The sequence below is a fragment of the Leucoraja erinacea genome, chromosome 6, assembly GCF_028641065.1.
Source record: "Leucoraja erinacea ecotype New England chromosome 6, Leri_hhj_1, whole genome shotgun sequence".
Classification (NCBI taxonomy): Eukaryota; Metazoa; Chordata; class Chondrichthyes; order Rajiformes; family Rajidae; genus Leucoraja; species Leucoraja erinaceus.
Window position 1 is genome coordinate 53,612,619 of NC_073382.1, and position 27,855 is coordinate 53,640,473.

At 41.4% G+C, this 27,855-nt stretch overlaps 1 protein-coding gene across 1 annotated transcript in view; it reads left to right on the forward strand.

Moving 5' to 3' along the window:
• Positions 1-390: 390 nt before the first annotated feature.
• pdgfd (platelet derived growth factor d) overlaps positions 391-27,855 on the forward strand; it is a 104,537-nt gene continuing 77,072 nt past the window's right edge. Inside the window, exon 1 of the mRNA XM_055637054.1 lies at positions 391-1,107. Within this exon, the coding sequence (XP_055493029.1) occupies positions 996-1,107 (112 nt within the window). The 5' untranslated portion in view covers positions 391-995. The remainder of the gene's footprint in view (positions 1,108-27,855) is intronic.

The following is a 27,855-nucleotide window of genomic DNA, read 5'->3' on the forward strand; positions in this document are numbered from 1 at the left end:
GTGGTCATCACCAGGCAGCCTCTTCTTGTTTGTGTCCACTTGTCTATGGATTTTTTAAAAATCGGCTGAGCAATGTGTTAACATTACTTCGAGGTATCAGACTGCTCAAAAAAGGGTGCTGGTGTCTTAAATTCCTGCAAAAAAACATCCAGCCAGGAAATCCCGGATGATCAATTTGAGAAACAGAAGAATAAACAGGTAAGGGATGAGGGTGCAGGCGATGACAGACACCGACTTTAACCTGGTGCTAACATGGTGCTTTGCAACGTTGGACTGATCCGCACTGATTGCTCCTCAAATGACCAGGGGAACTTGAGCGCTGCATCTTAACATTAGCTTCGTTATCCCATGAAGTGCGCAAAAAAAAGTAGTGCGTTGCCAAGTCTGTGTCATATAAGGACTGTGCACTGTGGATGACATTCCCGGCGTCAAGCAGAAAGTGCTACGTGTAGACTTTTTTCCCCTTTTAACGTGAAAGCCTCGGCTGTACTTGCAATGCTTTTCCCTTTGTTTACACTGCAAAGTGCTGTTTCCCTATGCTTTGCCCGGCTTATTTCCTCACCAGCACTGTGGCAGCACACGCGCGATTTGCACCGATCACTGTCTCTGCGTTTTTGAAACCGCATCTACTTTAGCGCTGTCAAGAGTTACTTACCAGGGTCCGGTTCAGTGCATTTTAAACGCTTTGAAAATGCCCTATTTGAAGATGAGATCTCCCCGGGACATAGTTTGTGGGTGAAATTTCGGATCCGACTTACTCCTGGGGCTGGGGACTCGAAGAATCAACCTGTTGCATCTTTTTTTAAGTCTTGGGGCTTGTTCTCTGCAGGTCGAGACGCTCAGAACGTGTTCTACCGTCGTATTAATAATGCAGCAAGCTTGTTAGAAGAGCAACGCCAAACTTTCCGGAACGATTTGAAGATTTGAAGAACAATCGTCGCCTAAGAGGATTTTACTGCTAATTAAGCCGTGGAAATCCAGGAATAAAGATCCCAATGTTATTGCTATTCACATTGGTTATAGTGTTTGCTGACTTTGGCCTTCATGGCATCAAAGCTCAAGGTGGTTCTATTAAGGCGTTGCGATCATCTACTATACAGAGAGATGGTAAGTTCGTTTTTTTTTTTAAATATTTATTTATTGCATGGAAGTATTTAAAGTTGTTGGAGTAACATTGTTTTCAGTTATTAAAGAGAACTGGCGTTGTTTAGCGACTCCTGTTGGGCTGAATGCGGCGAAGAAAACACTGAAAAACTTCAAAAGTTGTTTTCTCTCCGTTCCCCAGAAGTATATACAGTGATATTTCAACTTCCTGGCAGAACATTTAGTTTGTCTCCATGAAACGTTCCAACTGCTTTTTTTCACCCCACATATTTTACATTTTTTTGTGCGGCGCCCGTGTGTTCCTGATTTGTGTCATTTTACTTGGCTCACACCGCCTCTTATATAGTGTAGCACAAAGACAGTGTATTTTTCACTGGACTGTAGTCTATGTTACCATGCAGTCGAGTAGCACACTGCGTGCAGTCGGGATAACTCACTGCGCATACAATCATTAAACTAAGTCTAAAAAAAAGTTATATATATACTTCAAAATTACATTCAGCAATTGAGGCAATCGTGTGACCAGCCAGAAATTCAGCTGTGCCTAAAAAATGTAACTACAACTTTATCTCAGTTGGTGACGGTCTGGGCAAAGCTCGCAACCTTCACCACTGTCTCTACCCTAGCCACGAACGACTGCGGATTGTGCAGTGAAATAAACTTCAAGCAGGCGGCTTGAGCTGCCAGAGTAGAGTTCTTGCACAGGGCGCTTTTCCAGCGGCGCTGCCGTGCTAAAGCTGACAGTTGCCTGTCCATTCCACAGAGGCTCTGGTTTCAGAGCTATGGGCGCTGCATTTCCAGCTGGAAGAATGCGAGTGTAATGGAGGGCAGCGGGATCCATTACCCGAGAGAGGGAGGGGGCATTTACTCCGGCACTGAAATCGTCTTGACCTCATCAGTGTCATTGTGCAATGTGCCATACAATGTGCCACATACATCAGTGTTTTCAATCTGCCACGCACATCAGTGTATACAATGTACCAGATACATCAGTGGTATACAATGTGCCACATACATCAGTGGTATACAATGTGCCACACACATCAGTGTATACAATGTACCAGATACATCAGTGGTATACAATGTGCCACATACATCAGTGGTATACAATGTGCCACATACATCAGTGGTATACAATGTGCCACATACATCAGTGGTATACAATGTGCCACATACATTAGTGGTGTACAATCTTCCACATACATCAGTACCATAGAATATGCAACATACACAAGGGAATTCCCTTACAATGTGGATTACAATAAGCCACATACTTTTTTAAGGCAGAGATAGATAGATTCTTGATTAGCATGGGTGTCAGGGGTGTCAGGGGTTATGGGGAGAAGGCAGAAGAATAGGGTTAGGAGGGAGAGGTAGATCAGCCGTAATTGAATGGCAGAGTAGACTTGATGAGCCGAATGGACTACTTCTGGTCCTATCACTTATGACCTTATACATCAGTGCCGTACAGTCTGCAGCATACATCAGGGGCATACAATTTGCCATATACATCAGTGGCATATAATGTACCACATGCATCAGTGCCTTACAATCTGCAACATACATCAGTGCCGTACAATGTGGCACATACATCGGTGCCATACAATGAGGCATTCAATGTGCCACATACATCAGTGCAATCAGCTACATACATCAGTGCCATTCAATGTGCCACATACATCAGTGCAATCAGCTATATACATCAGTGCCATTCAATGTGCCACATACATGAGTGCCTTACAATGCGGCATTCAATGTGCAACGTACATCAGTGCATCCATCCTGCCACATGCACCAATGCCAGACTCAACGTGAGCCTATGTGTCCCACCCCATTCCCAAGCCAGATTCTACGCCAATCACTCACTGATCAGCGGGAAGCTCAAGTGGCCGCTGTACCTGGAGGGTGACCCCCCCACCCCCACCTTAAAGGGGCCTCATCCCCCCAAGTTCTCAGGGGAAGGTGTGCTGCCACTGTGACGTGTGCGTGATGTCACAATGGTGGGACTAATGTAGTTGGGACATTGGCCGGTGTGGGCACTATGATGTCATAATGGTCACCGCAGGCGGGTGCTGGGCGGGGAGCTGCATTGGTCACGTGGCCTCCCTACAGGTAGTTTCACCATTGAAACCAAGGAGCCACAGAAGTAGGAGTTGTTGCTGGTGCAAACCCTTTTCTCAACTTCACTGACTGAGCAGCACCGCACCACAATGGGAGAGAAAAGTAGTTTTGCTTCAGAGCCAAGTTCAATGCTGTAACATACTTGCTGTATTCCCTTAATTGGCCGTGATCCCATACTGCATGGAAGACCAGACCAGCTCCATGATATCAACGTCCTTGCACTTTCAGAGTTACAATGGAATAGTAATCTTGATAAATAGTATGCTTTGATCTCATTGTATTTTAGCATTGTGCAATGCATAATACGTTTAATGCCATTAATACAACCATAATATATTACCTTTGTTTTAAATAAGAGTTTAATGTATCATCATAAATGGTACAATTAATTGCAAAGAATATCTATTTTAAAGTTATTAGTTTATGTTAATTCACAGGTTTATTCACTAATTTGAAATTAATTCACACATTTACAGATGCATTTAAATTAAACTCATGCTTTAAAACATTTTTTACTCATCTATGAATTAATTAAAACAGAGTTATTGCTGCCAGTTCGTTTGAAAGCGCAACTTGAAATTTATCACTTTATTTAATGTGTAAAAGTGGTTTGTTTTTATTCAAATTAATACATTTTTGTTAGATAATTAAGTGTTGCAAGACAAAAAAAAATCAAGCTTCAGTTATTGCGCCTTAAAAAGTAATTTCATGGTTCACTGAAAACAAATTAAATTGTTGATGGCTTTACCATTATTACAACATTTGAATTTTGGGTTTCCATAGGGGCTAGGGAAAGTAGTGATGAAAGTATTCAGTGAAAAATGATTGTAAAATGTAACTAAATGTACACGGAAGTTTATGATGGAAATTACCCAGGTATTTACTCGGACTGATTTTATTTCAACTATTGATGATGTTGTGTTAATAATTTCCTTCCTCAGCCACACATAACCTGTGTTGGTCATGACATACAATTGTTGGACAACTGAGAGGAGAAATTTGAGAGCTACAAACTCATTAATACAAGGATACTGAATCCTTTTACTTTATCAACTTTTTATTTTGTCTCCTGCATATTACCCCACAGTCAGGATGAGGAACACACAAGGTTGAAAGTTTGACAGGTCTCATTACCACCCCAAACAACAACTTGTACATATAGCAGATGTGTAACAAATGAAATATTGGCATATCATAAAAAGATTATTGAACAACTTGACACTGAGCTATTGAACAAGATATTTTGACCATGAGATTGGTCAATGAACCTAGTTTCTTGGAATGTTTTAAAGAAGGGAAGAATTAAATATGATTTAATATGAAGTAAAGATTAAAGGGAGATTTCCAGAGCTTCAAACCTTATGCAACTGAGGGCATAACTCACCAGTGGAATAAAATAAACCAGGGATATGCAGCAGACCAAAATTGGAGGGCCTATCAATGTGTGGTTGGCACATCTATAGAGAGTGGAATTTCATGGGCTTGGAGGGATATGAGAATAAGGATAAGAATTTTTAAACCAAGGCATGGCTGGACTACGAGTCAATGTAGGTCACACAGGACCAAACATTTGGAGTTTTTTGGTTCCATTATTAGAGGTCCATCACACTTCACATGTTATTTTTCAAAACTTGTCCAAATATTCAGGAAAAAACCTGCTTTAAAAATTCAAAATGCTTTCCTTTTTCCTTTTCACATAACTACCTTTCAGTAAAATGTTATTGCATTTCAATATAGAGTGCCCAGTCGTGTGAATGCTCATCTGCTTTAATATAATTTGATATGGAAATGTAGTTATTATCAGGTCTACTTTATCTTTTGCCTGTTAAAGGCACAAACCCAGGGATAAAGTAGCTATTTAGCCTTCTGAGCATGTTTTGTCTTTCATGGCTGGTCTGTAATCTGTGCCATTTCCATGCTCTGCCTTTGATCCATATGTGCCACCTTTGCAAACTAATGTTCCATCATACTTGGTATTGCGAATCTCAATTGACCGAATATCTACAACTTTTCAGGAGAAAGTTTTAACGATTGTGAAGACTTTTCCTTTTCCCAGACTCTGTCTATCTTTCTAAGTTAATATTCCCATCAACTTCATAATATTCCATCAGTCAGAATACACCATCATAGTCCCTACTATCTTAACTTTATAGGTAATTGGCTGAGAGTTATGTTTTTAATATGTTGGGGATGTGTTTGCAAATTTCTCTGTCCTATGTAAAAAGTGTGCACAAAATAAATAGACATCATGTTTTTGATTAAATTGGTGCTCTACACTTTTGCATATAGGAATCATGAATGGTTGCAACAAAAAAATCCATGAACATTCCTACTATCTCATTTTTTTGCCTTTCAAATATTTAGTAATAAGCTTCTTGGTTTCTGTAGTAAAACATAAAGTGCTGGAGTAACTCAGCGGGTCAGGCAGCATCCCAGGAGAGCATGGATAGGTGACGTATTGGGTCGGGCCACTTCCCGAAACGTCACCTTTCTTTGTCGGGACCTGGACTGAAACTTCATATATCCATGTTCTCCAGGAATGGTGCCTGACCTGCTCAGTTACTCCAGTACTTTGTGTCTTTCCTTAGTAAACAGGTATCTGCAGTTCCTTGTTACTACTTTGTGCTTTCTGTTTTGCGTATTTTCATTCGAGTAGTTCACATGGATAAATATCTTTTAGACATTTAGTAATGTTTTGATACACAAACTCTCACATATCTAGTCTTCAGAAAGCAAAATGGTAAAACAGTTATCTCCAATGTTCTTCATAGAGCCTAACATTGCCTTTACTTTTGCAGGATAGAGAGTGGTTATTTATTAGCATATAATGTGTTTAGTTGTATTGGAAGAGGCAAAGTGATGCTCAAGTGTTATCATTGCAACAAACCACTGACTAATTGGGCATTTCATTCATTTAAGAAGGGTATTTTTTTATTGCAGAATATACTAAATGCTGCTGGTTATGTTTTCTGTGCCACACCTATTGGCAACTGCTGGCTCCAATGACTAAATCATTATTTTTTGCAGAATAAATATTCCAAAGGCACAGAAGCATGTAGAGAACAATATATTTTTATAGCAGTGAATGATAGATGCTTGGTACTGTGGGTGCCAGGTGTTATGGGGGGAAGGCAGGATAATGAGATTGATAGGGAAAGATAGATCATTCATGATTGAACGGCAGAGTAGGCTTGATGGGCTGAATGGCCTAATTCTGCTCATTTAACTTATGAACACAAAAAGAGGATAGCAACATTTGTAATTTTACCTCAGATGTTGATTTTAGTGTGATATCAACAATTATCTTATCACTAATTTTTCTGTTGAAATCACTGAAAATCCCTTTAGTCTTTTGATACAATATCATGCTGAAGTATAAATCATTATTTAATTTGCAAGCCAGAAAAACATATCCTGGAATATTATAATCACCCTTGAGACATTATTACAAATCTATATTTTATGTGTGAGCTGCAATGTGGAATCATAAAATGTTAAATTACGTTTTCAGTGCTCAATTGCAGTTGAAAATACTAAACTATAAAAACATTTTCTTAATAGGAAATAGCTGTATGATAAAGAAAACCAAATAGGAAAGCGCATCACTGATAAAATATCCATCCTATTTTTGGATGTCCATTCTGATTGCACATAATATATTATATATACCCACACCTGCATCTATATAAGCTCAGTTGAGCTTATAAAACATGTGATTTAATGTTTGCATTAATGGGATACAGGGTTTGCTGGACCAGAGGACATAGGTTTAAGGTGAAGGATGAAAGATTTAATAGGAATCTGAGGGGTAACATTTCACACAAAGGGCGTTGGATGAATGGAACAAGATACCAGAGGAGGTAGTTGACGCAGGGACTATTGCAATGTTTAAGAAACAATTAGATAGGAACATGGATTGGACTGGTTTAGAGGGATTTGGGCCAAATGTAGGTAGTTGGGAAATTGGTTGGTGTCGGCAAATTGGGCCATAGGGCCCATTCCCACGCTGTTTGACTATGAGATTATCTCGTCTGGTAAATGTACTGATATCTTTCTGGAATATTTATATTACTTTATGAATGGAGAGAACGTTGAAATTATGACTGCATCTTTTGAACAAGGTTATTCATTGTTAGGGGAAGATTATATAAAACAGAAAATTCCAGAGGGAGATTGTGCCTCAGTTGAACAGTGCAATGGTGAGACGATATTTGGAATAAAGTGTATAATATTGTTATTCTTATTTAAGAAAGTAAACAATTCAGAGAAGGTTTGCTAAACCTATTCTTGGGATGGGAAGGTACACAAAAAGACTGGAGAAACTCAGCGGGTGCAGCAGCATCTATGGAGCGAAGGAAATAGGCACCGTTTCGGGCCAAAACCCTTCTTCAGACTTGGGATGGGAAGGTTGTTTTATGGTGAAAGATTGGCGAGCTTGTATCTGAAGAAACTTAGAAGATTAAGAGAGGATTTGATTGATAGTGATGAAAATGGAGAGAATGTTGTTTCTTGTAGGAGAAACTGCAGCACTCTTCTAAAAGGTTAGGTAGGTTCTTAGTTGGCTTTGACTTTGTCTGCAAAAATCACCTCACGACCTTCTTTGTTCTAAGAACAACAGTGCCAACTTCCCAATCTCCCCACAGAAAGTGAAATCCCTCCATTCTCAGGACCATTTCACTGTATCTTCAGTGCACCCTCCTTAAGAGCATTACATCCACACTCTGTGGTATTGACCATAATTGGATTAGATGCTGTTGTGTCCTAACCAATATTGGATTTACACTCTGTACCTCTGTTTATCCCACATGTAATTTATTAGTTTTCTCAACTTCTGCCACTTCAAAGATATACACATACTTTTCTGGTTTGTCTGTACCTTGCGCTCTTTAAAATTGTTACTGTATATCATATTCACTTTTCTTATTCTTCCTACCAAATGTATCATTTTGCAGTTTACACAAAAAAGCTGGAGAAACTCAGCGGGTGCAGCAGCATCTATGGAGCGAAGGAAATAGGCAACGTTTCGGGCCGAAACCCTTCTTCAGTCCCCCATCTGTGATCCCTCCTGCCCTCCAACAGTCCCCCATCTGTGATCCCTCCTGCCCTCCAACTGAGACAGTATCATTTTGCAGTATCCTGTTTAAATTTCACTTGCCATATTTCTGCCGATTACTCCAATCTATCCACTTATCATTAAAGTTGATCACTTCACTCACCTCTTAAGAAAAACTAGCTATATTTGGATGTTTTACAAATATGCAGATGCTGACATAGCATTCTGTACATTCAAATCAAAGTAAAATATATCTGGAAGTGGTCCTGATAACAACCTTTGAAAATCCTACTGAATGCCTTCCTCCAGTCTGAAAGGCACCTGTGCACCTCAACGCTACAACCTATCTCTGAACCGATTTTGCAGCCAGGACTTCCTGCTTAAAATCCACTTAAAATTTAAAGACAACCTAATATTTCCATTGGAAATGCACTTTTGTATTGCCCAGAAGAAACAAACTTGAAGTGAATTTGAATTGTAACTATATGGAATTTTCAGTAACTTTTCTGGAAGGTCAAATGCATGGAATATTGTTGCACAAGAACTGGCTATTCAAGTCAGAATGTTTTCCACTGATTATCAACGTTTTGATCCTCAAAGATACTGAAAAAATGGTGAGTTTAGACTTGAGAGATACAATGCAGAAACAGGTACTTGGGCCGGCCGAGACCACGCCTCACAGCAACCACCCTGTTCACTGACCATCACACACTAGGGACAATTTTGCAACATCAAAGCCAATTAACCTACAAAACTGCATGTCTTTGGAGTATGGGAGGAAACTGGAGCATCCGGAGAAAACATACACGGTCGCAGGGAGAATGTGCAAACTCTGTGCAGATAGCACCCGTAGTTAGGATCGAACCCAGGTCTCTGGTGCTGTGAGGCAGTAACTCTGCTGTTGCTCTATTGTGCCACCCACAGTGTGGGTTATCTAAGCTGTAGAATGATTGGCCTTCCCTCTGTAGCAGGTGCCTTACAACTGCCACTACTTAAGACGATTACTAGCCTTCTAACACCTGTGTGAACAATGGAGAAGTTTATGTGCCTTTGTCCCATAATACCAACAGAACATCAATCAGGCTGGGAACATGGGAGCTAATTGAAAGATTTTGTATCTTTATATAATTTTTTGGTATATCTTTTATGCTGAAATGGATAAATACAAGGCTCCTCATAAAGATCTGGAACAGTCAGGGTTATTTCCCAGATTCAGTCACCCAATGTTTCTGGAAGTCATTGGCCTCCAGATCCTGATTTCTCAAAGGAACTCGTATCTGAAACATCTTCCCTGATTTTATGCCTGATTCTATTAAATGGTGCAGCAAGCTTGGAGAATGGAATGCCTTGCTTGCCCCACATTCATATGTATATATCTTCATATATTGCTTTCACTTACATTGCTATATTCATATGGCACAGGAACAGGCCTTTCTGCCCACAATGTCCTTGCCGAACATGAAGCCAAGTTAAACTAATCTCTGCCTGCACATGATCCATATACCTCCATTCTCTGCATATGCATGTGCCTATCCATAAGATGATAAGACGTAGGAGCAGAATATCAGCCCATGAAGGTTACTCTGTCACTCGATAATTGTTGATCTATTTTTCCCTCTACACCCCACTTTCCTGCACGTTCTTCCATTTTGTACCTTCTCCCTGTAACCTTTGATGCCCTTACTAATCACGAACCTGTCAATCTCTGCTTTAAAAAATACCCAAAAACTTGGCGTCCATAGCCATCTGTGGCAACATCCTATCCACATTCACTCTGTACAAAAGCCTGTTGAATGCCACTCAATGATTTATGTATGTGATATCAAAGAATTATGAATTTTTATTTAGTTAGTGGCATTTGTGACATTTTTCCATCGCCTTTCTCTTTATAAACTTCAGACGTCACATTTGCAATGGAGATAAACTTGTTTTTGTACGTGCATCATCTAACCAAAGATGGAGCTAATAAGGTTTATTTTCACATGATCTTCAATGGTACTTTATTTGTTGCATGTACCGAGGCACAGTGAAAAAATTTTTTGTATACACTTCAATATAAGTATCACTACACGTAAGCACTTGGGATACATCTCAGATAAGCATCACAGATACAGTACAAGTGTATAGTAGTAGTATACTGCGACAGAATACAGCGTCATCAGACTTGGCACAATTTTCAAGTCCCAGTTCTTATAGGTGTCGAGTCCTCAGGAGGAATTGTGGAAAACCTACCTGCACCAATTAACCCTGCGATCTAATTAATGTTGGGTTTTTAAGTAGGAACAAAATAAAATGAAAATATATAAATTAAATATATAATGGAGAGGACATTAAAATGAAGACTGAATTGTGACCACATCTAATTTATTTTCAAGCTTCAACTTGAAGACTGCTGCTGGTGCCAACTCTTAAATTTTCATGTCTTTGGGCATAATTTTGTTACCCAGTTTTTATTTGCTTGTTTTCAGTGGGTAAAATATACAGTGGATGTCAATTTTAAACCCAGATGACAAGATGAAAAAAAACAGTTTTTAATGTGATGCCAGGGAATAGTTATGTTAAAATTATAGTTATAGTTAAATAGATGATGGTTCAGCAATTGTTAGTTCCAATGCAGAGAATACTCTCTTGAATAGAAAATAGTGCTCTAATTGATGGGCTGGGGATGGGTGAGGCAAAGTTTGGATGATTGTTGTTCTTGGAATTAATTGCCACAGACGGCTGTAGAGGCAAAGTCAATGGATATATTTAAGGTGGAGATTGACAGATTCTTGATTAGTACAGGTGTACTAATAGACACCTATCTATTATGAGCAGAAGGCCAGAAAATGGTGTTGAGAGCAAAAGATAGATCAGCCATAATTGAATGGTGGAGTAGACTTGATGGGCTGAATGGCCTAATTCTGAACATGGGTCAACGCAGGAGGAGGTGTCAAGATCTGATTTTCTTCACTGTTCCAGTCAATATTGCACTCAGTTTATTGATGGTATAAAATCTTGTCTAGATTCTGCAGTGATAGTTCATAGTAGCTTGCAAACAGACAACACCCTCCTCTTAAAGATTCAAGAGTGCTCAGGTGCTGGAGTCTTGAGCAAAAAAACAAAATGCTGGAGAAACTCAGCGGGCCAGCCCGCATCTGTGGAGGGAAATGTACAGATGTCTTGGGTCTTCAGTCTCAGTCCGAAAAAAAGTCCTAACCAGAAACGTCGTCCATCCATTTCCCTCCACAGATGCTGCCCGACCCTCTGAGCTCCTCCAGCGCTTTGTTTTTTAATTCTCCTTCCAGGCCATCATTTCAAAACCTCTGCTGAAAGTCTAAATATTGCTATTGCTTAAATTTGATCCAGCGTACTGCAGCAAAAGTTGATTTGCTCCTTTTACAGAACAACGGTATGGCTGGAAAAACTGACTCACAGACCAGCCACGACTGTACAGGATTTTAGAAGCCTGTGGTCAACATCCCACGGGAATCCGAATTGAGGTAAAAGGGAAGCTGAAGTTTGGCAATAAACAACATGTTATTCCACACCAAGAAGAGAAAAATAGGTTAACATTTTTTGATTAGTGGTTTACCTGATCTATTTTAATTTCACTTCAACATTATAAGGAAACTTTGCTGAATCCTTTGTTGTACTTAACACGGAAGAAAATGGTTTAAATTAGATGATTAAGTTTGCTAAACTATATAACTAATCACAGCATTTAATAGTTGCAGTCTAGGGAATAACAGGAATAGTAGTTGAAGGCTATTTTAGTTCTTTTATCTTCTTGACCAGTAGAATAGGAAAATATATTGAAAGATTAACATTGGGGAGCAAAATATTAAGGCATTAATTTTTTTATTTTATTTAACTGAATTAAAAGGGAAAATTGAATACTGTAGATTGACTTCTTCCGTTTAACGTGTTCTCAAGACCTGCTGCAGCACGTCACAACCAATTATTTACATTTTGAGTGTAATTGCAATTCTGTGGATGAGTGCGTGTCTATTATAAACAGACGTTAATAATATGGCTGTATCCAGCTATCACTCGCCAGGCTTTGTGTTGCCCCACCCCTATCCCATCTTTCTCTCCCCCTCACCACAATCAGTCTGAAGAAGTGCCCTGACCTAAACATTAACCTATCCATGTTCTCCAGAGATCCTGCCTGACCCACAGTGTTACTCCAGCACTCTGTCTTTTTTTGTAAACCAGCATTTGCAGTTCCTTGTAACTCCTTAACATGGCTACAGTCCCCCTGCTACTGACTTGATTAGACTGCTCTCCCTGATCCTTTCACTGCGTTGCAATAGTTTCTACTTCTCTCTCTCCCCCACTCGAGGGATTTTGCGAATCTCAACTTTCCTAACAGAAGCCCAAATGAGAATCTTAACTGGAAAACTGACTAAATCCATTGGCACAGGATGGAAACATTTTTTGACCTCAAAAGTTTCCAAATGAATATTTAATCAGAATTGAAATTTCCTTCTACTTGTTCAAACATAAGATCTCTTTTACAGCTCTCCCCTAACTCTTGAAGTGGCCTGAAACAAATACTCTAGCTCCATCAATTCAAGATCTGCAAAATAATGACACACTCTGCTGTGCACAGGTCTGGATAAAACTGCAGATGGAACCATAAAACCTATTGCTGTTCAAATCCAAAACCTGGTGGACATTTGGCAAAACCCTACCCCTAAAAACGATACAAAGTACTGGAGTAACTCAGCAGGTCAGGCAGCATCACTGGAGGACATGGATATGTGATGCTTCGTGATGCAACCCTTTTTCAGACTGATTGTGGGGAGAGGTGAAAGAAAGCTGATAGAGGGGAGGGGCAGGACAAATCCTCATAGGTGGGTACAGGTGAGGGGGGGGGTCAGATAAGTAGATGGTTCGACAAAGGCCAGAGATGAGAAGACAGTATTTGTGAGACAAAAGGATTGAAGAGTTGTGAATTGTACAGCTAGAGGAAGGAATGTAGATGGAAGGGGAGTTGTGGCTGGGGGGGGGTAATTAAGTACTCTGGAACTCCGACACTCCTTTGTATCTTTTTTTTGTAAACTAGCACCTGCAGTTCCTTGTTTCTACAAATCCCTACCCCTTTTCATTTCAATAAACTAATCCTAGAAGTAAGGTCAGGGTCAACAGAAGACATAAAGATGTGGGCAGAAATCTCAAAAGCTTGAGTGGAAAACATAAAATGTCTGAAGAACCATAGGTCTTTTAAGCAAGATCAAACAGAATGGCAACAGCTGCCAAGTATTTTCTATATTTGCTAATTCCCCAAGGAACTATTTGCTTTGTCCGCATCACTCAATGGAGCCTTTATGAAATGCTACGTTGAATGCATGTCGGATAAATGAGATTGGTATTACCTATATTGTAGCTCTAATTGTGGTAGAAAACTGTTTTGAAAATTAAACCATGACGACACTGTCAATCAGGAAGTTAGAAGTACAAACGTACCGAATGTTGCAAAATGGATCAATTCCCATTACCACGTTGCACTGACACTAAACACGTGGCTTTTCTGGCAGAGGTCTTTCTGGGGCCGCAGATTGTTGCCATGTGTCGTACGTGCTTGTTGAATCACAGTAGGGTCTGCATCAGTAAACTTAGACACAAGAACACGCTCCACACAGTCCGGCTTGCAGCTCATCACATAACCACAAGTTGCATAGAATGTTACAGCTGCAATCATCAGTGATGAAGAGAATGCCAGTTGTGATTAAAGACACAGAATGCTGGAGTAACTCAGCGGGTCAGGCAGCATTTCTGGAGAAAAGGAATAGGTGACTTATCAGGCTGAGACCCTTCATCACACTGAGAGTCAGGGAGGGGAAGGGTCAACCCAAAATGTCACCTATTCCTTTTCTCCAGAGATGCTGCCTGACCCACTGAGTTATTGCAGCATTTTGTGTCTATCTTCAGTGTACACAGCATCTGCAGTTCCTTCTTATAAACCAGTTGTGATTAATTATCTCAGAGTTGTACACTTCGAAGAAGCAGTGACTTTAGACTTGAGCGCGGAAATGGGCCCTTCAGCCCACTGAGTCTGCATCAACCAGCGATCACCCTATCCACGAGCACTATCCAACACACTAGGGACAATTTCCAATTTTACCAAAGCCAATTAACCTGCAACTCCTTACATCTTTGGAGTGTGGAAGGAAATTGGAGCACCCAGAGAAAACCCATGCAGTTACAGAGAGAATGTACAAATTCCCTACAGACAGCACACAGAGTCAGGATCGAATCTGGGTATCTGGCGCTGTAAGGCAGGAGCTGTACCGCTGTGCCACAGTGCTGCCCTAATGCTGCCATCCCAGTGCTTCAACAGTTTTCTGCAGTTTGAAGTATTGCCGTGACTGATTGAGATAGAGTGATACAGTGTGGAAACAGGCCCTTCGGCCCAACTTGTCCACACCGGCCAACAATGTTCCAGCTACACTAGTCCCTCCAATCCTGTACTATCTATGTGCCTGTCTAACTGTTTCTTAAACGATGGGATAGTTCCAGCCTCAACTACCTCCTCTGGCAGCTTGTTTCATACACTCACCACCCTTTGTGTGAAAAAGTTACCCCTCGGATTCCTATTAAATCTTTTCCCCTTCACCTTGAACCTATGTCCTCCAGTCCTCGATTCCCCTACTCTGGGCAGGAGACTGTGCATCTACCCGATCTATTCCTCTTATGATTTTGTACATCCCTATAAGATCACTCCTCATCCTCCTGCACTCCATGGAATAGAGACCCAGCCTACTCAACCTCTCCGTATGGCTCACACCCTCTAGTCCTGGCAACACCTCGTAAACCTTTTCTGGACTGTTTCTAGCTTGACAATATCTTTCCTATAACATGGTGCCCAGAACTGAACACAATATTCAAAATGCAGTCTCACCAACGTCTTATACAATTGCAACATGACCTCCCAACTTCTCTACTCAATACTCTGACTGATGAAGGCCAAAGTGCCAAAAGCCAATTAGAACATGAGAGGAATAGATCAGGTAAATGCACAGGGTATATTACCCAGAGTAGAGGAATCGAGAACCAGAAGACATAGGTTTAAGCTGAGGGGAGAACAATTTAATATGAACCTGAGGGGGCAATTGTTTTACACTAAGGATGGTGGGTGTATGGATCAAGCTGCCTGAAGAGGTAATTGAGGCAGTTCCTGTCACAACGTTTAAGAAACGTTTAGACTGGTATGTGGACAGGATAGATGTATAGGGTTATGGGCCAAACACAGGCAGGTGGGACTAGTGTTGATGGGGCATGTTAGTTGGCATGGGCAAGTTGGGCCAAAGGGCCTGTTTCCACGCTGTATGACTCTAAGTGGTATTGCAGCACATGCCTTGAAGTATTGCAATCTTGAAGTATATGGTGCTTCAGCCTAATTTGTGTGTTCATGTATCTGTACAGTGGCATGAAGTCAAAGGCAAGACTGGTTGGAAGTTGGCACCATTAGATTATGTTTGTGGAAGGCAGAGACTGGAATGCCTTCTGGGAGAGATATGAAGAAGCTGATGCTGATAAAGACATACATAAGCACGACATGGGCTGAGGAGGACTGAGTTAAGTACAGAGACAAATAGGAGCAGGTGATAGAAACATTGAGGTTGGAAGCTGTGCAGACGACAGAATAGGACACTTGTACACCATGAATGGCCACCCTCTGACTAAAGAAATGTCTCCTCTTCTCCAGTTCTTCCTCCCTTTTCCATTCTGAGGTGCCATGAACACCCTGAGATCTATTTCCGGTTTTGTGGTCACCTTCGTCTTCATATCTTGAAATGAGTATTATTGGTTGTTCAAAGCTGGTTTGGACGGGTAAATTGGACTGGTTTGGACGGCTCGAAGGGCCGAATGGTCTACTCCTGCACCTAATTTCTATGTTTCTATGTTTCTATGTAAATGGACACCTCAATTATTTTTTATGTTCTGTAGTTATTTATTTCCAGCTGTAAAATTAAGAGAGTTGCTGAATAGGATGACGTAAATTATCCAGGTTACTATCAACTTACATCTTTTCAGTAAGTTCAGTATTAGTCAGTGGGTTCAAATCCAAGGCAATTAATGTCATGGTGCACGCCAACATTTGTCAATTTCTCCAGGCAGTAGGCCTTAGTAAAGTCTGAAGAACATTTTGTCAAAGTACACTGTGAGCACAATTCAGAACTTTAACAAATCAATTCACTGGGCATTGTGTTGTCAAAGGAGTGGTACTCTCGTAATGTTGAAGGCATGGCAGCTCTGGTGAGTACAGTTCTATTTGCCAATATTTAAGCAGTAAACACATCGACACCCCAGCTCACACTGCTGGGAGACATGAGATTGTAATCACTTCCACAGGCACCAAAACAACTGATCTGTTATTGCATCATTTGGAGAGATCCAGAGAAAATTGTAAGATGTCCTTTAGATAGTAAAATGAATTATTGATCATTCTTTATGCGTTGATGGCTATCCTGGATGCAAATGGCTTGTTTTAGGGATACAGTGTGGAAAAGGGCCCTTCAGCCCACCGAGTCCATGCCAACTAACGATCACCGGTACACTAGTTCGATCCTATACTCTGGGGTCAATTTACAGAAGTTAATTAACCCTTCAAACCTGCACATCTTTGGAATAGGGGAAGGAAACCAGGGCACCCGGAGGAAACCCATGCAGTCACAGATAGAACGTACAAACTCCATGCACACAGCACCTGTAGTCAGCATCAAACCTGGGACTCTGGCGCTGTAAGGCAGTAACTCCACCGCTGTGCCACTCTGCCGCCCGCAGTTATGGAAGTAGGCCAATCAGTCATGGTACCTGTACCAGCTGTGTTCTGTGACAATCCAGCAGGTTAGAACTCCCAGCCCACCCTGTGGCTTTGTAACTTTCTAACTTTATTCTCTCTCAAGTATCAATGCAATTCTATTATGAAAGCAGAAGTTGAACCTGCTTCTATCATCCCTCCACTCTATAAATACCAGTGAAGACCAAATGTTGTCCACTTGTTGCCTGATGAAGCTTCTCTTTGAACATTCAGACAATCACCTTCAATCTGTATCCTCTGCTTCAGGAGCCCTCTACCAGTGCAATCAATTTCTCTCTGCCACATTATCCAGACCTCTGTTCCATTCTGTTTGTAGTTTGTTTGATTGTTTTTGTTTGTTTGTTTTTTTGCACTAAGTCCACGAGCATTGCCACTTTTCATTTCAGTGCACATCTCGTATGTGTATGTGACGAATAAACTTGACTTGACTTGACTTGACTTGAGTTAGCTTTGACCTCCTATCAAATTGCTTCTCACTGTAAGAAGAAAGGCCCTGGCTTTCCCAGTCTACGTACAGGAACTCAAAGCCTCCATTATCAAGATCATTTTACTGTGCCGAGGGTGTTTAATTTAGTGTATTATTATTGTCACATGTACGAGGTACAGTGAAAGGTTTTGTATTGTTGCATACTATCCAGTCGGTGAAAAGACTATATATGATTTAATCAAACTGTCCACAATGTACAGATACAGCATAAAGGGAACAGATACAGTGCAGATACAATGTACAGATACAGCAATAATGTTTAGTGCAAGGTGAGTTTGATTAAAGATAGTCAAGGGTCTCGAATGTGGTAGATGGTAGGTCAGGACCACACTCTAGTTGGTGATAGGATGGTTCAGTTGCCTGATAACAGCCGGGAAGAAACTATCCCTGAATCTGGAGTTATGGGTTTTCTCACTTCTGTACCTCTTGCCTGATGTGAGAGGGGAGAAGAGAGAGTGACCGAGAAGAGAGAGTGGCTTGTCCTTGCCTAGGCAGCATGAAGTGTAGATGGAGTGCGTAGAAGGGAGACTGGTTTGCTTGATGATCTGGGCAGCGTTGTCAACTCTCTGCAGCCTACCCTCTCTAAGACCTTTACATCCACATTGTGGTGTAGTGACCAAATTTGGATGCAATATTGTTGTTGGGCGTCCAAACCAGAGTTACATTTACATTCTGTACCTCTCTGTTTATTTCACATGTGGATTATTAGTTTTCTCAATTTCTTCGGCCATCTTCAAAGAACTCTACACAAAGACATTCTGTTCGATGTGCCATTGCACTCTATCAGTAATGCCTTACAAAATGAAACTGCATTTGTGTATTTTGTAAATCTGCAGATGTTGAAATGGTATCCAGTACATCCAAGTCAAAGTCAAATATATCAGGATGTGGTCCTTATAACAAGCTGTGGAAACTGCACTGAATACCTTCCTCCAGTCTTAAAAGCAACTGTTCATCTAGATTCTTGAATGTATTCCTGAACTAATTTTACGCCTGAGTGTTTACTTTAGAGATACAGCAGAGAAACAAGCTCTTCGGCCCACCAAGTCTGCGTCGACCAGTGATCACACCATATACTAGCACTACCCTACACACTAGTTCATAAGTTCATAAGTTATAGGAGCAAAATTCAGCCATTCAGACCATCAAGTCTACTCCCCCCATTCAATCATGGCTGATCTATATTTCCATCTCAACCCTATTCTCCTGCCTTCTCCCCATAACCCCTGACACCTGTACTAATCAAGAATCAGGGACAATTTACAATTTTTTAACAAAGCCAATTAACCTACAAGCCTTTATGTACGTCTTTGGAGTGTGGTGGGAAACAGGAGCACCTGGAGAAAATCCACACGGTCACAGGGAGAACGTACAAACTCCGTATGGACGGCCCCCGTAGTCAGGATCAAACTCTGGTCTGTTAGGCAGCAACTCTGCTGCTGTGCCATCCACTTCTGCATTGAGTTTTCAGTACAGAGACAACGAGGACTTTCTATTGGTGATGCACTATCGTATTGCCCACAAGAAACAATGATCTTATAATCTATAACCAAATGGATCTTTCAGTAACTTCTTCTGGAAGTTGAATCATGGGATATTGATGCACAAGAACTGGTCACTTGTCATTTATCAAGCCCTAATTATCAACAAAAGTGTTTTGATCCTCAAAGATACCGATATTTTGATGAGTTGCTGGGTGTAGGATCATAGGCATTTCCTCTTTAGCCTCCAGCTGCCCCCTATGAAAAAGATAGCTAGCCTCCTGAGATCTGTGCAGTCCATGGAGAAGTCTGAGTGTCTTAGTTCACTCTTAGTCTCATAATATATATCATAATAACATTGAGCTTCACTCAGACTGCTAGCATTGCAGTGAATTGTATAATGTTGCTACTTTCTGCAGAAATTGATAAATGCAGGGCTCCACATAAGGATCTGGCAACACAGTCAAGACTATCATTGAGATATTCAGCATGGCAACAGGCCCTTTGGCCCAACTTGCCCACACCGACCAACATGTTTTCTCCCCAATGAAAACCCACTGTTTCTTGAAGTTAGTGCTGCGGATCCTGATTCATGTCCAATCAAATTAAGTGTAAATAATGATTCCCAGTTTTTAACTACGATTCCCACAGTAATTACTATTAATTCCGTAATTCTGTGAAAAATTTCATGTTCTTGAATGAAAATATATATTTGAAATAAATAGTGGAATTCTGCACTTTTTTGGGTTATTTTTACTTTCAGCTCAAACTGACATTTCATAAAATTGTTGTCTCACCATTATTACTAAATTATTTTGAGTATTAATTAATAGGATTTATTGCATTCCAAATCATCTGCACCCTCTGACTGGGTGTTGTCTTGCATTTAACAAGATGATCTGATTTGTTTCCAAAAGCAATTTCCACAACTATGTCTGGCATCTTGAAACAAAATTGTAAATTTTGTTTTTTGAACTTTTTTTTCTTTCTTCCTTTATTTCTTTCTCAGATTAAAAACTGTAAACTTATATATTTCCATTTTTTTTGCGCCCATGATCTTGTTGGGAGCAAGTTTCAGTTGAGGTCAAGAGAATAGCGGCACAGTGGTGCAGCGGTAGAGTTGTTGCCTTACGGCATCAGAGACCCGGGTTTGATCCTGACTACGGGTGCTGTCTGCGCGGAGTTTGCATGTTCTCCCTGTGACCACCTGGGTTTTCTCCTAAAAAAAAAGACAATGTGCTGGAGTAACCCAACAGGTCAAGCAGCATCTCTGGAGAGCATGGATAAGTGACGTTTCAGGTCAGGTCCCTTTATCTGACTGATTGTCTATTTCATTATTAGTAAATTTGCTGTGAATTACAAAATGTTTGTAATATGCTGCCGTCATTAATAACATTAAACATTTATTTTTGTTTTATTTTCTCCTGTAAGGACATCACTGCTTTAAAGATTGTAGATGTTTTTGAGTTGGACAAAGTCCTTGGACACACTCTGCCTTGCTTCCATCATGTTCCTGGGCCACTGCCATAATTTTTATTTTACTAGAATTCCCATCCTTCCTTCATTCTGCATTAACCATTTCCACCTCCCCTGCTTCAATCTTTTGCCCCTTTGTTTGCCCTATTACCACCCTGTTTGCCATTTGATCTTTCCTTCCTTCCGCACTGTATCAGTCCTTCCCCTTGGTTTCCCTGACTGCCCTTTCTCTGATCTTGGTTTTCTTCCTGAGTTCTCTTCATAAAGACTGAATGACCTGACGATGTTTCCTGCATTTTCTGTTTATTTGTTGTATTTAGTTGCAATATTTGATGCAAAAAGTTAACACATTTCCTGTTTAAGGATAATCAAAATACTACCTGCAAGGAGAAACCATTGAAATGAAATTCTCCACAACAAGCAAAGGCACCAGTCCGTGTTTAGAAAATCAGCTTTCGAGGAATAAAGTACATTTTCACTCCGCCTTATTACAGTTGTAATTTGGCTGGTAGGCAACGTTATACATGTGCATACATCACTTTGAGTTTACACTTGAGTTGAAGAAAGAACTGTGTGTGTGACTTTGCATGCATGCAAAATAAATGCAATTCAGGAAGAAATAAATAAAGCTACATTGCAGGATTGAAAGCCAAATCACACCATCTGAAATGATCATCTTGAATGGAGATCAGTGTAAGGTACTGCAAAAAAATAACCAGACTTGGTTTAATTTGGACCATTTATATTTAGCCTCTCTCTTTTACAAAACAAACTGGTAGCATACTTTGTTGGAAGAAACTGTCAATGTTGGTTTACACCGAAGATAGATACAAAATGCCAGAGTAACTCAGCAGGTCAGGCAGCATCCCCGGCGAAAAGGAATAGGTGATGTTTTGGGTCAAAATGCTTCTTCAGACTAAAAGTCAGGAGAGAGGGAAACCAGAGGTATGAAAAGGTTCAAAACAAATCAGAGCTGGCACTGATGATCAAGGAAATGTTGAGTCCACAATAGTCCGTTGTTGCCTGTGGAAGAGGTGATAACAAAGAGATATATGGATGTGAACAGTGGAACAGGCAGGACAACCAGGGTGATGGAGGGGTGGAGAGAAAGGAAATGCAAGGGTTACTTAAAATTAGAGAAATCAATATTCATAACACTGGTTTGCAAGCCACCCAAGTGAAATAAGAGGTGCTGTTCCTCCAATTTGCTTGTGCCTCTGATGGTGGAGGTGGACAGGATAGAAAGGTTAATATGAGAATGGGAAGAGGAGTTAAAATGTTTGGCAATCGGGAGATCGCTTTGGCCAACGTGGTCTGAGCCCCTATTTTGAGGGACTAATTTCATATTTAATAATGGATACGAGTGATTCTAATCCTTCACAGTGTATTACAACACAGTGTCTTCTAACAAGTCGTGTCTTCTCACTAAGTATAAATGGGATATGGAAATGAGCTGTGAACAGTTCCTTCCCTCCTATGGCAAGCATTTAAATATCTTTTACCTATTCCTCACCTCTTCCTTTTCTCCAGAGATGTTGTCTGACCCGCTGAGTTACTCCAGCATTTTGTGCATTTCTTCAGTATTAACCAGCATCTACAGTTTGTTCCAACACATTTTATCACTCCCCCATGTCGGTCTTAGCGGGGAAACCCTTGCTGATGATCAATAAGTTCAGGAAAGGGGTTGGAAATACTTGTTATTTTCACATGGAGTTTGCACATTCTCCCTGTGACCTCGTGGGTTTCCTCCAGGAGCTTCATTTTCATCCCACTTCCAAAAGATGTGCGGGTTTGTAGGTTAATTGGCGTCTGTAAATTGCCCCTAGTGTGTAGAGAGTGGATGACAATGTGGGATAACATAGAACTAGTGTGAACAGGTGATCAGTGGTCAGCATGAATTTGGTGGGTTGAAGGGCCTGTTTCCATGCTGTATCTCTAAACTACACTAAAGAAAATGGGACATTTGCACCATTTTTTGTATATTATGCCAGATATACAGTATCTCCAGTTTTTTATTTTTATTTTTTACAAATGTAGCAGGTTTCTAACCTGATTGAACGTTAATGTCTTTGGTCTTACCGGTGCCTCACTGGGGGAAGTTACAACTTGTACATGTGTGAACAGGTGCTCGATGGTCAGCATGGACTTGGTGGGCTGAAGAACATGCTGTATCTAAAACAAAAACAAAAAAAACTTCTATATGATTTGTAAAGGCATAAGGAGGAGGTGGAGGAATCTTTACCCTTGCAAGCCGAAGCTTCCACCCTAACCCTGGGCCCCTTTACTGACGATCCCTCCCAGGACTGTTCCCATGTGCCTTTGGCTGTATCTCCTGCCTTGCTCGCCTGATTACTGCCTGCCCGTCTGACGTAACTGATCCATTAGGGCAGGAATTGTGCCAGATCTCCTTAAATGAGGCCTGAGATTAATTGATATGGGTCTCACCCCATCAGCCTGCTCTCACAAGTTACGAATGTGGCTTCAGATGACCTGCATTTCAATTTCTTGCCAGCAAAGAGCTATAAACTTATTGGTGATTTAAATTGAACTCTATACAGTTCCCACCCTTCAATGTAATTAATAGTCCGTTGTGACCTTTCCAATGTTTCATACTCAATAGGAGCCTAGACCAGTGTAAGATATCCATTCTTGTGTTATGATCCATTTGATACATATAGTTTAGTTCAGCGATACAGTATGGAAACAGGCCCTTCGGCCCACCTTGTCCATGCTGACCACAATCATCTATGCGCTGGTTCTGCACCCCAGGAATAATTTACAGAAGCCAATTAATCTACAAACCTGCACCTCTTTGGGATATGGGAGGAAACCGGAGCACCCGGAGAAAAATCACCTAGTCACAGAGAATGTACAAAATCCGTACAGACAACATCCATAGTCAGTATCGATTTTAGGTTTCTCTGTGTCGAATATGATGCCAAATTAAACTGTCTGTACATAATTCATAATCCCTCTATTCCTTGCACTTCCATGTGTCCATCTAAAAGCCTCTTAACACCACCATTGTGTCTGTCTCCACCATCACCCATGGCAAGGCCCCCATCACACACTGGGTAAAATAAAACTTGCCTCGCACATCTCCATTCCACTTTCCCCCCCTCACCTTATAGCCATGTCCTCTATTAAGGTTTTGGTGATGATTGCCTTAACCAGTTCCAGCCTTAAAGTGTGTCTGCTTTAAGAACTCTCGGCCAGCTGTGTACAAACAAACAAACAAACAAACAAACAAACAAACAAACAAAATTTATTATCACATACACCAATTGGTGTAGTAAAATTTGACTTGCCATTGCAGCACACAAATAAAGATAAGACACTACATCAAAGAATTTAACAGTAAACATAAAAACATCCCCCCACAATGGTTCCCACTGTGGGGAAGGCATCAAAAGTCCAGTCTCGTCCCCTGTTCTCCCATAGTCGGGCCTATTGAGGCCTCCACAGTCACCGCTACGGCAGCCCGATGTTTCAGGCCCTCTCGCCGGATGATGAAGCTCTGGCGTTGGGTGAACACTCTCAGCGGCTTGGAGTGTAGTGATTATTACTACTTTTATTACTAAGTACTGTTATGTACATAATAGTATGGACTATTATAATTATGATTAACTAGAGTCTTGTAGAATTGGTTCGTGACTTCCTGACCCTTATACTCAATGCCCCTATCAGTGAAGGCAATAGGGCAGTTGAACAGGGATGGGAGTGTCCAGAAGAAAATGGGGCCAAGGAGATGATGGGGGTTGTCAATGAGAAGATAACAGGTGGGATACAATAATTGGCAATGAGATGGATCAAGTTAGGTTGAGCATTGGTTGATCAAACTTTAAAGAAGAAGACATGTAGGAAAGAACAGCAGATGCTGGTTTAAATTGAAGATAGACACAAAATGCAGGAGTAACTCAGCGGGACAGGCAGCATCTCTGGAGAGAACAAATGGGTGACATTTCCGGTCGAGACTCTTCTTCTGACTGATGTCAAGGAAAGTGGTAAGAGAACTGGGAAGGGGGAGGGGATGGAGGGAGAGGGAAAGCAAGGGCTACTTGAAGTTAGAGAGTAGATACTTACTGGACAAGTCAGGCTCATTGAGTAACACAGGAGTAGATGTAGCCTTGTGCTGAAGGCCTGCCTTGGTGCTTGTGATTAGTGCTGTTTGGAGATCTCAAGTGCACTGTTGAATTCTCACCAAGTGACACAAGGTATACATTGTTTGATGCCAAAAGAGAGATAAATAATCTCTAAATATGTCATCAGCCGGTGCATAAAAGCATTAGACCATGCAGCAGGATTTCTAGGTCATTATATTTCCTGGCACCAGCCTAGGACTTGCCTGGAAAGGGCACCGCCCATAACAACTGGAGCAAGGACTGGGCTTTGATAATGGCACCAAAACATGGCACCTCTTGCATGCAGGATCGGAAGACTATTTCTGTACAATTTGCTAGTCGGGGATATACTTAGGGCATATTTGGACCTCCAATATTCTATTGGACTATTGACTTTGGCAATATTCTATTGGACTGTTTGTAAGAAAATAATTTCACTGCGCATTTGCACTTTGCACATGACACAATAAAAGCACCATTGAAACGTTGAATACGGAAAACAGAGGACTGAGAGGAAGGACAGACTTTACAGTTGGTGTAGGATAAGTAATACTGTGTTAAAAAATATACAGTTAAATCCATGAGGGGTGGTTTGAGGGAGATGGAGAAAAAAATGATCCTGAGATCACGATGCACAATTAATTGGAGTTTATTGCATGCAGACTTTCAAAATGCACATTATCATTGTATTTCGGTCTGCTGCTCACTCAAGCCAACTGGGCTTTTCCGGAACTACTGCATAACTACTGCATAACCTTTTCCGGAACTACTGCATACAACATCAGTTCCGGCTGGCTAGAATTGATCGTGGCTGGTCAACAGTTCTTAAAGCGGAGACACTTTGAGGCTGGAACTGGTTATTGCAATCAACACTGAAACCGTAATAGCGTAGAAGGATGAAGGGGTTCCTCATTGAAACTTACCGAATAGCGAAAGGCCTGGATAGTGTGGATGTGGAGAGGATGTTTCCACTGTTGGGAGAGTCTAGGACCAGACGCCATAGCCTCAGAATAAACTTTAGAAAGGAGATGAGGAGGATTTTTTTTACAGAAGGTGGTGAATCTGTGGAATTCATTGCCACAGATGGCTGTGGAGGCCAAGTCAATGGATATTTTTAAGGCGGAGATTGACAGATTCTTGATTAGTAAAGGTTCACTCATCATGGTCCATATCTATGTGTCCTCATGTCCACCCTTCTAATAAAACCCTGATCTCTTGTGGGCTTCACTGCATCAATTGCACAGGAAAAGCGAAGAAGAGAAATGATAACTGGAACTGTTGCAATTAATGCCATGAATCTTTTGCCGACTCTTCCAAAAGAAAATTGCCAAAAATCTTTTTAATTTATGCATCATTTGAGATCCAGTGATGTGAGAAATGATGACCCTCGCAAAGTAATGTTGCACTTCTTGCGGTGATTATTAGTAGTGATTCTATTGCTGCTCTCTTTTTCAATTCACTTACGAGTTGTGACATTACAGTTTAGTTTAATTTATTGTCATGTGTAGCGAGGTACAATGAAAGGCCTTTTTGTTGCGTGCTAGCCAGTCATCGGAAAGATTGTACACAATTACAATTGAGCTGTCCACAGATTAATTAATAAAAATACATCTATTGATGCTCCTGAACACATCATCAGTGATGTAACCTGGGGTCATTGGGTGTTTCGGGTCGTTCAACATCAGACACCCTCACCCAGGCGACCCAGCCGTGGTTGATCAGACCACGACTTGTGTTCAGGTGACATTCGCTCCTCCCCATGGACCTCCTCTCCTGATCCAGAGCCATCTCGAGGCCTTCTCTGCTGCCTCTGTGGTGTTCTTGATGGTCCTTCTCCTCGCCACTCCGTTGATGCCCAGTGCACTCAAGGCTTTGTAGAGCGATTGCCCTGCAAAACCTCTGCAGCCAACCTCGATGGGCATACACCTTGCCTTCCACCCCTGCATACGGCAGTCTATGACCAGCTCTTCATACTTGGTCATCTTCCTCTCGTGGGCATCCTCCAGACGGTCCTCCCACGGCACTATCAGTTCCAACAAGACAATATTTTTGGTCGTCTCAGAGACCAGGAGGATATCTGGCCTCAGGGTGATCATGGCAATGTGCTGTGGGAACTTCAGCTGTTACGCCAGGTGTACAGAAAGCTGCCAGTCCTGTGCAGTCGCCAGGATTCCTGACGTATTCCTGGCTGCTGTGGTGATCACTCCGGCCTTCACGAAGGTGATCATCTGTGGGGCGTTCTCGTCTGCAGCTGCTGATTCCCATGCTGATGGTTTCTGCAATGGGTTTAACAACCTGGTCGTGACGCCATGTGTACCAGCCCTGCCCAAGAGCCTTTGGGCAGCAGCTCAGGATGTGTTCCAACGTCCCCTTGCCTGAGCATTGCGGGCAATCTGGAGATCCCACTTTGCCCCAGATGAAGAGGTTCGATGGGCTGGGCAGGACATCATACACTGCCTGGACCAGGAACTTGATACACTGTGAACAGATACATGATAAAAGGAATAACGTTTAGTGCAAGTCCAGTAAATTCCGATTAATGATAGTCCGAGGGTCTCCAATGAGGTAGATAGTAGAACAGGACTGCTCTCTAATTGGTGATAGGATGGTTCAGTTGTCTAATAACTGCTGGGAAGCTGGTAATAGTACTTCTTACAAATCAAAAAACTGTTGGTGCTGGGTATCAGAAATGAATCGTAAAATTCTGGAAATACTCAGCAGGTCAAGCAACACCTGGGATAATTAAAAGTTATAGTTTGTACATTCTCCCCGTGACCGCGTGGGTTTTCTCCAGGTGCTTTGGTGTCACCTCACATTTCAAAGACGTACAGGTTTGCAGGTTAATTGACTTTGGTAAAATTGGAAATTACCCTTGGTGTGTACGATAGTGTTAGTGTACGGGTTATCGCTAGTCGGCATGGACTCAGTGGGCTGAAAGGCTTATTTCCACGCTGTATCTCTAAACAGCATGGAAACCAGCCCTTCGTCCCACCGAGTTCAGACCAACCATCAATCCGTTCAAGCTAGTTATGTATTATCCAACTTTTGTATCCATTCCCTACTCACTACTAGGAGGCAATTTACAGTGGCCAAATAACCTCCAAACATGCACATCTTTGGGACGTGCAAACTTCACACAGTCAGCACCAATGGTCAGGATCGAACCGGGGGTCTCTCGTTGATGTTGAGTTTCTTGAGTGCTT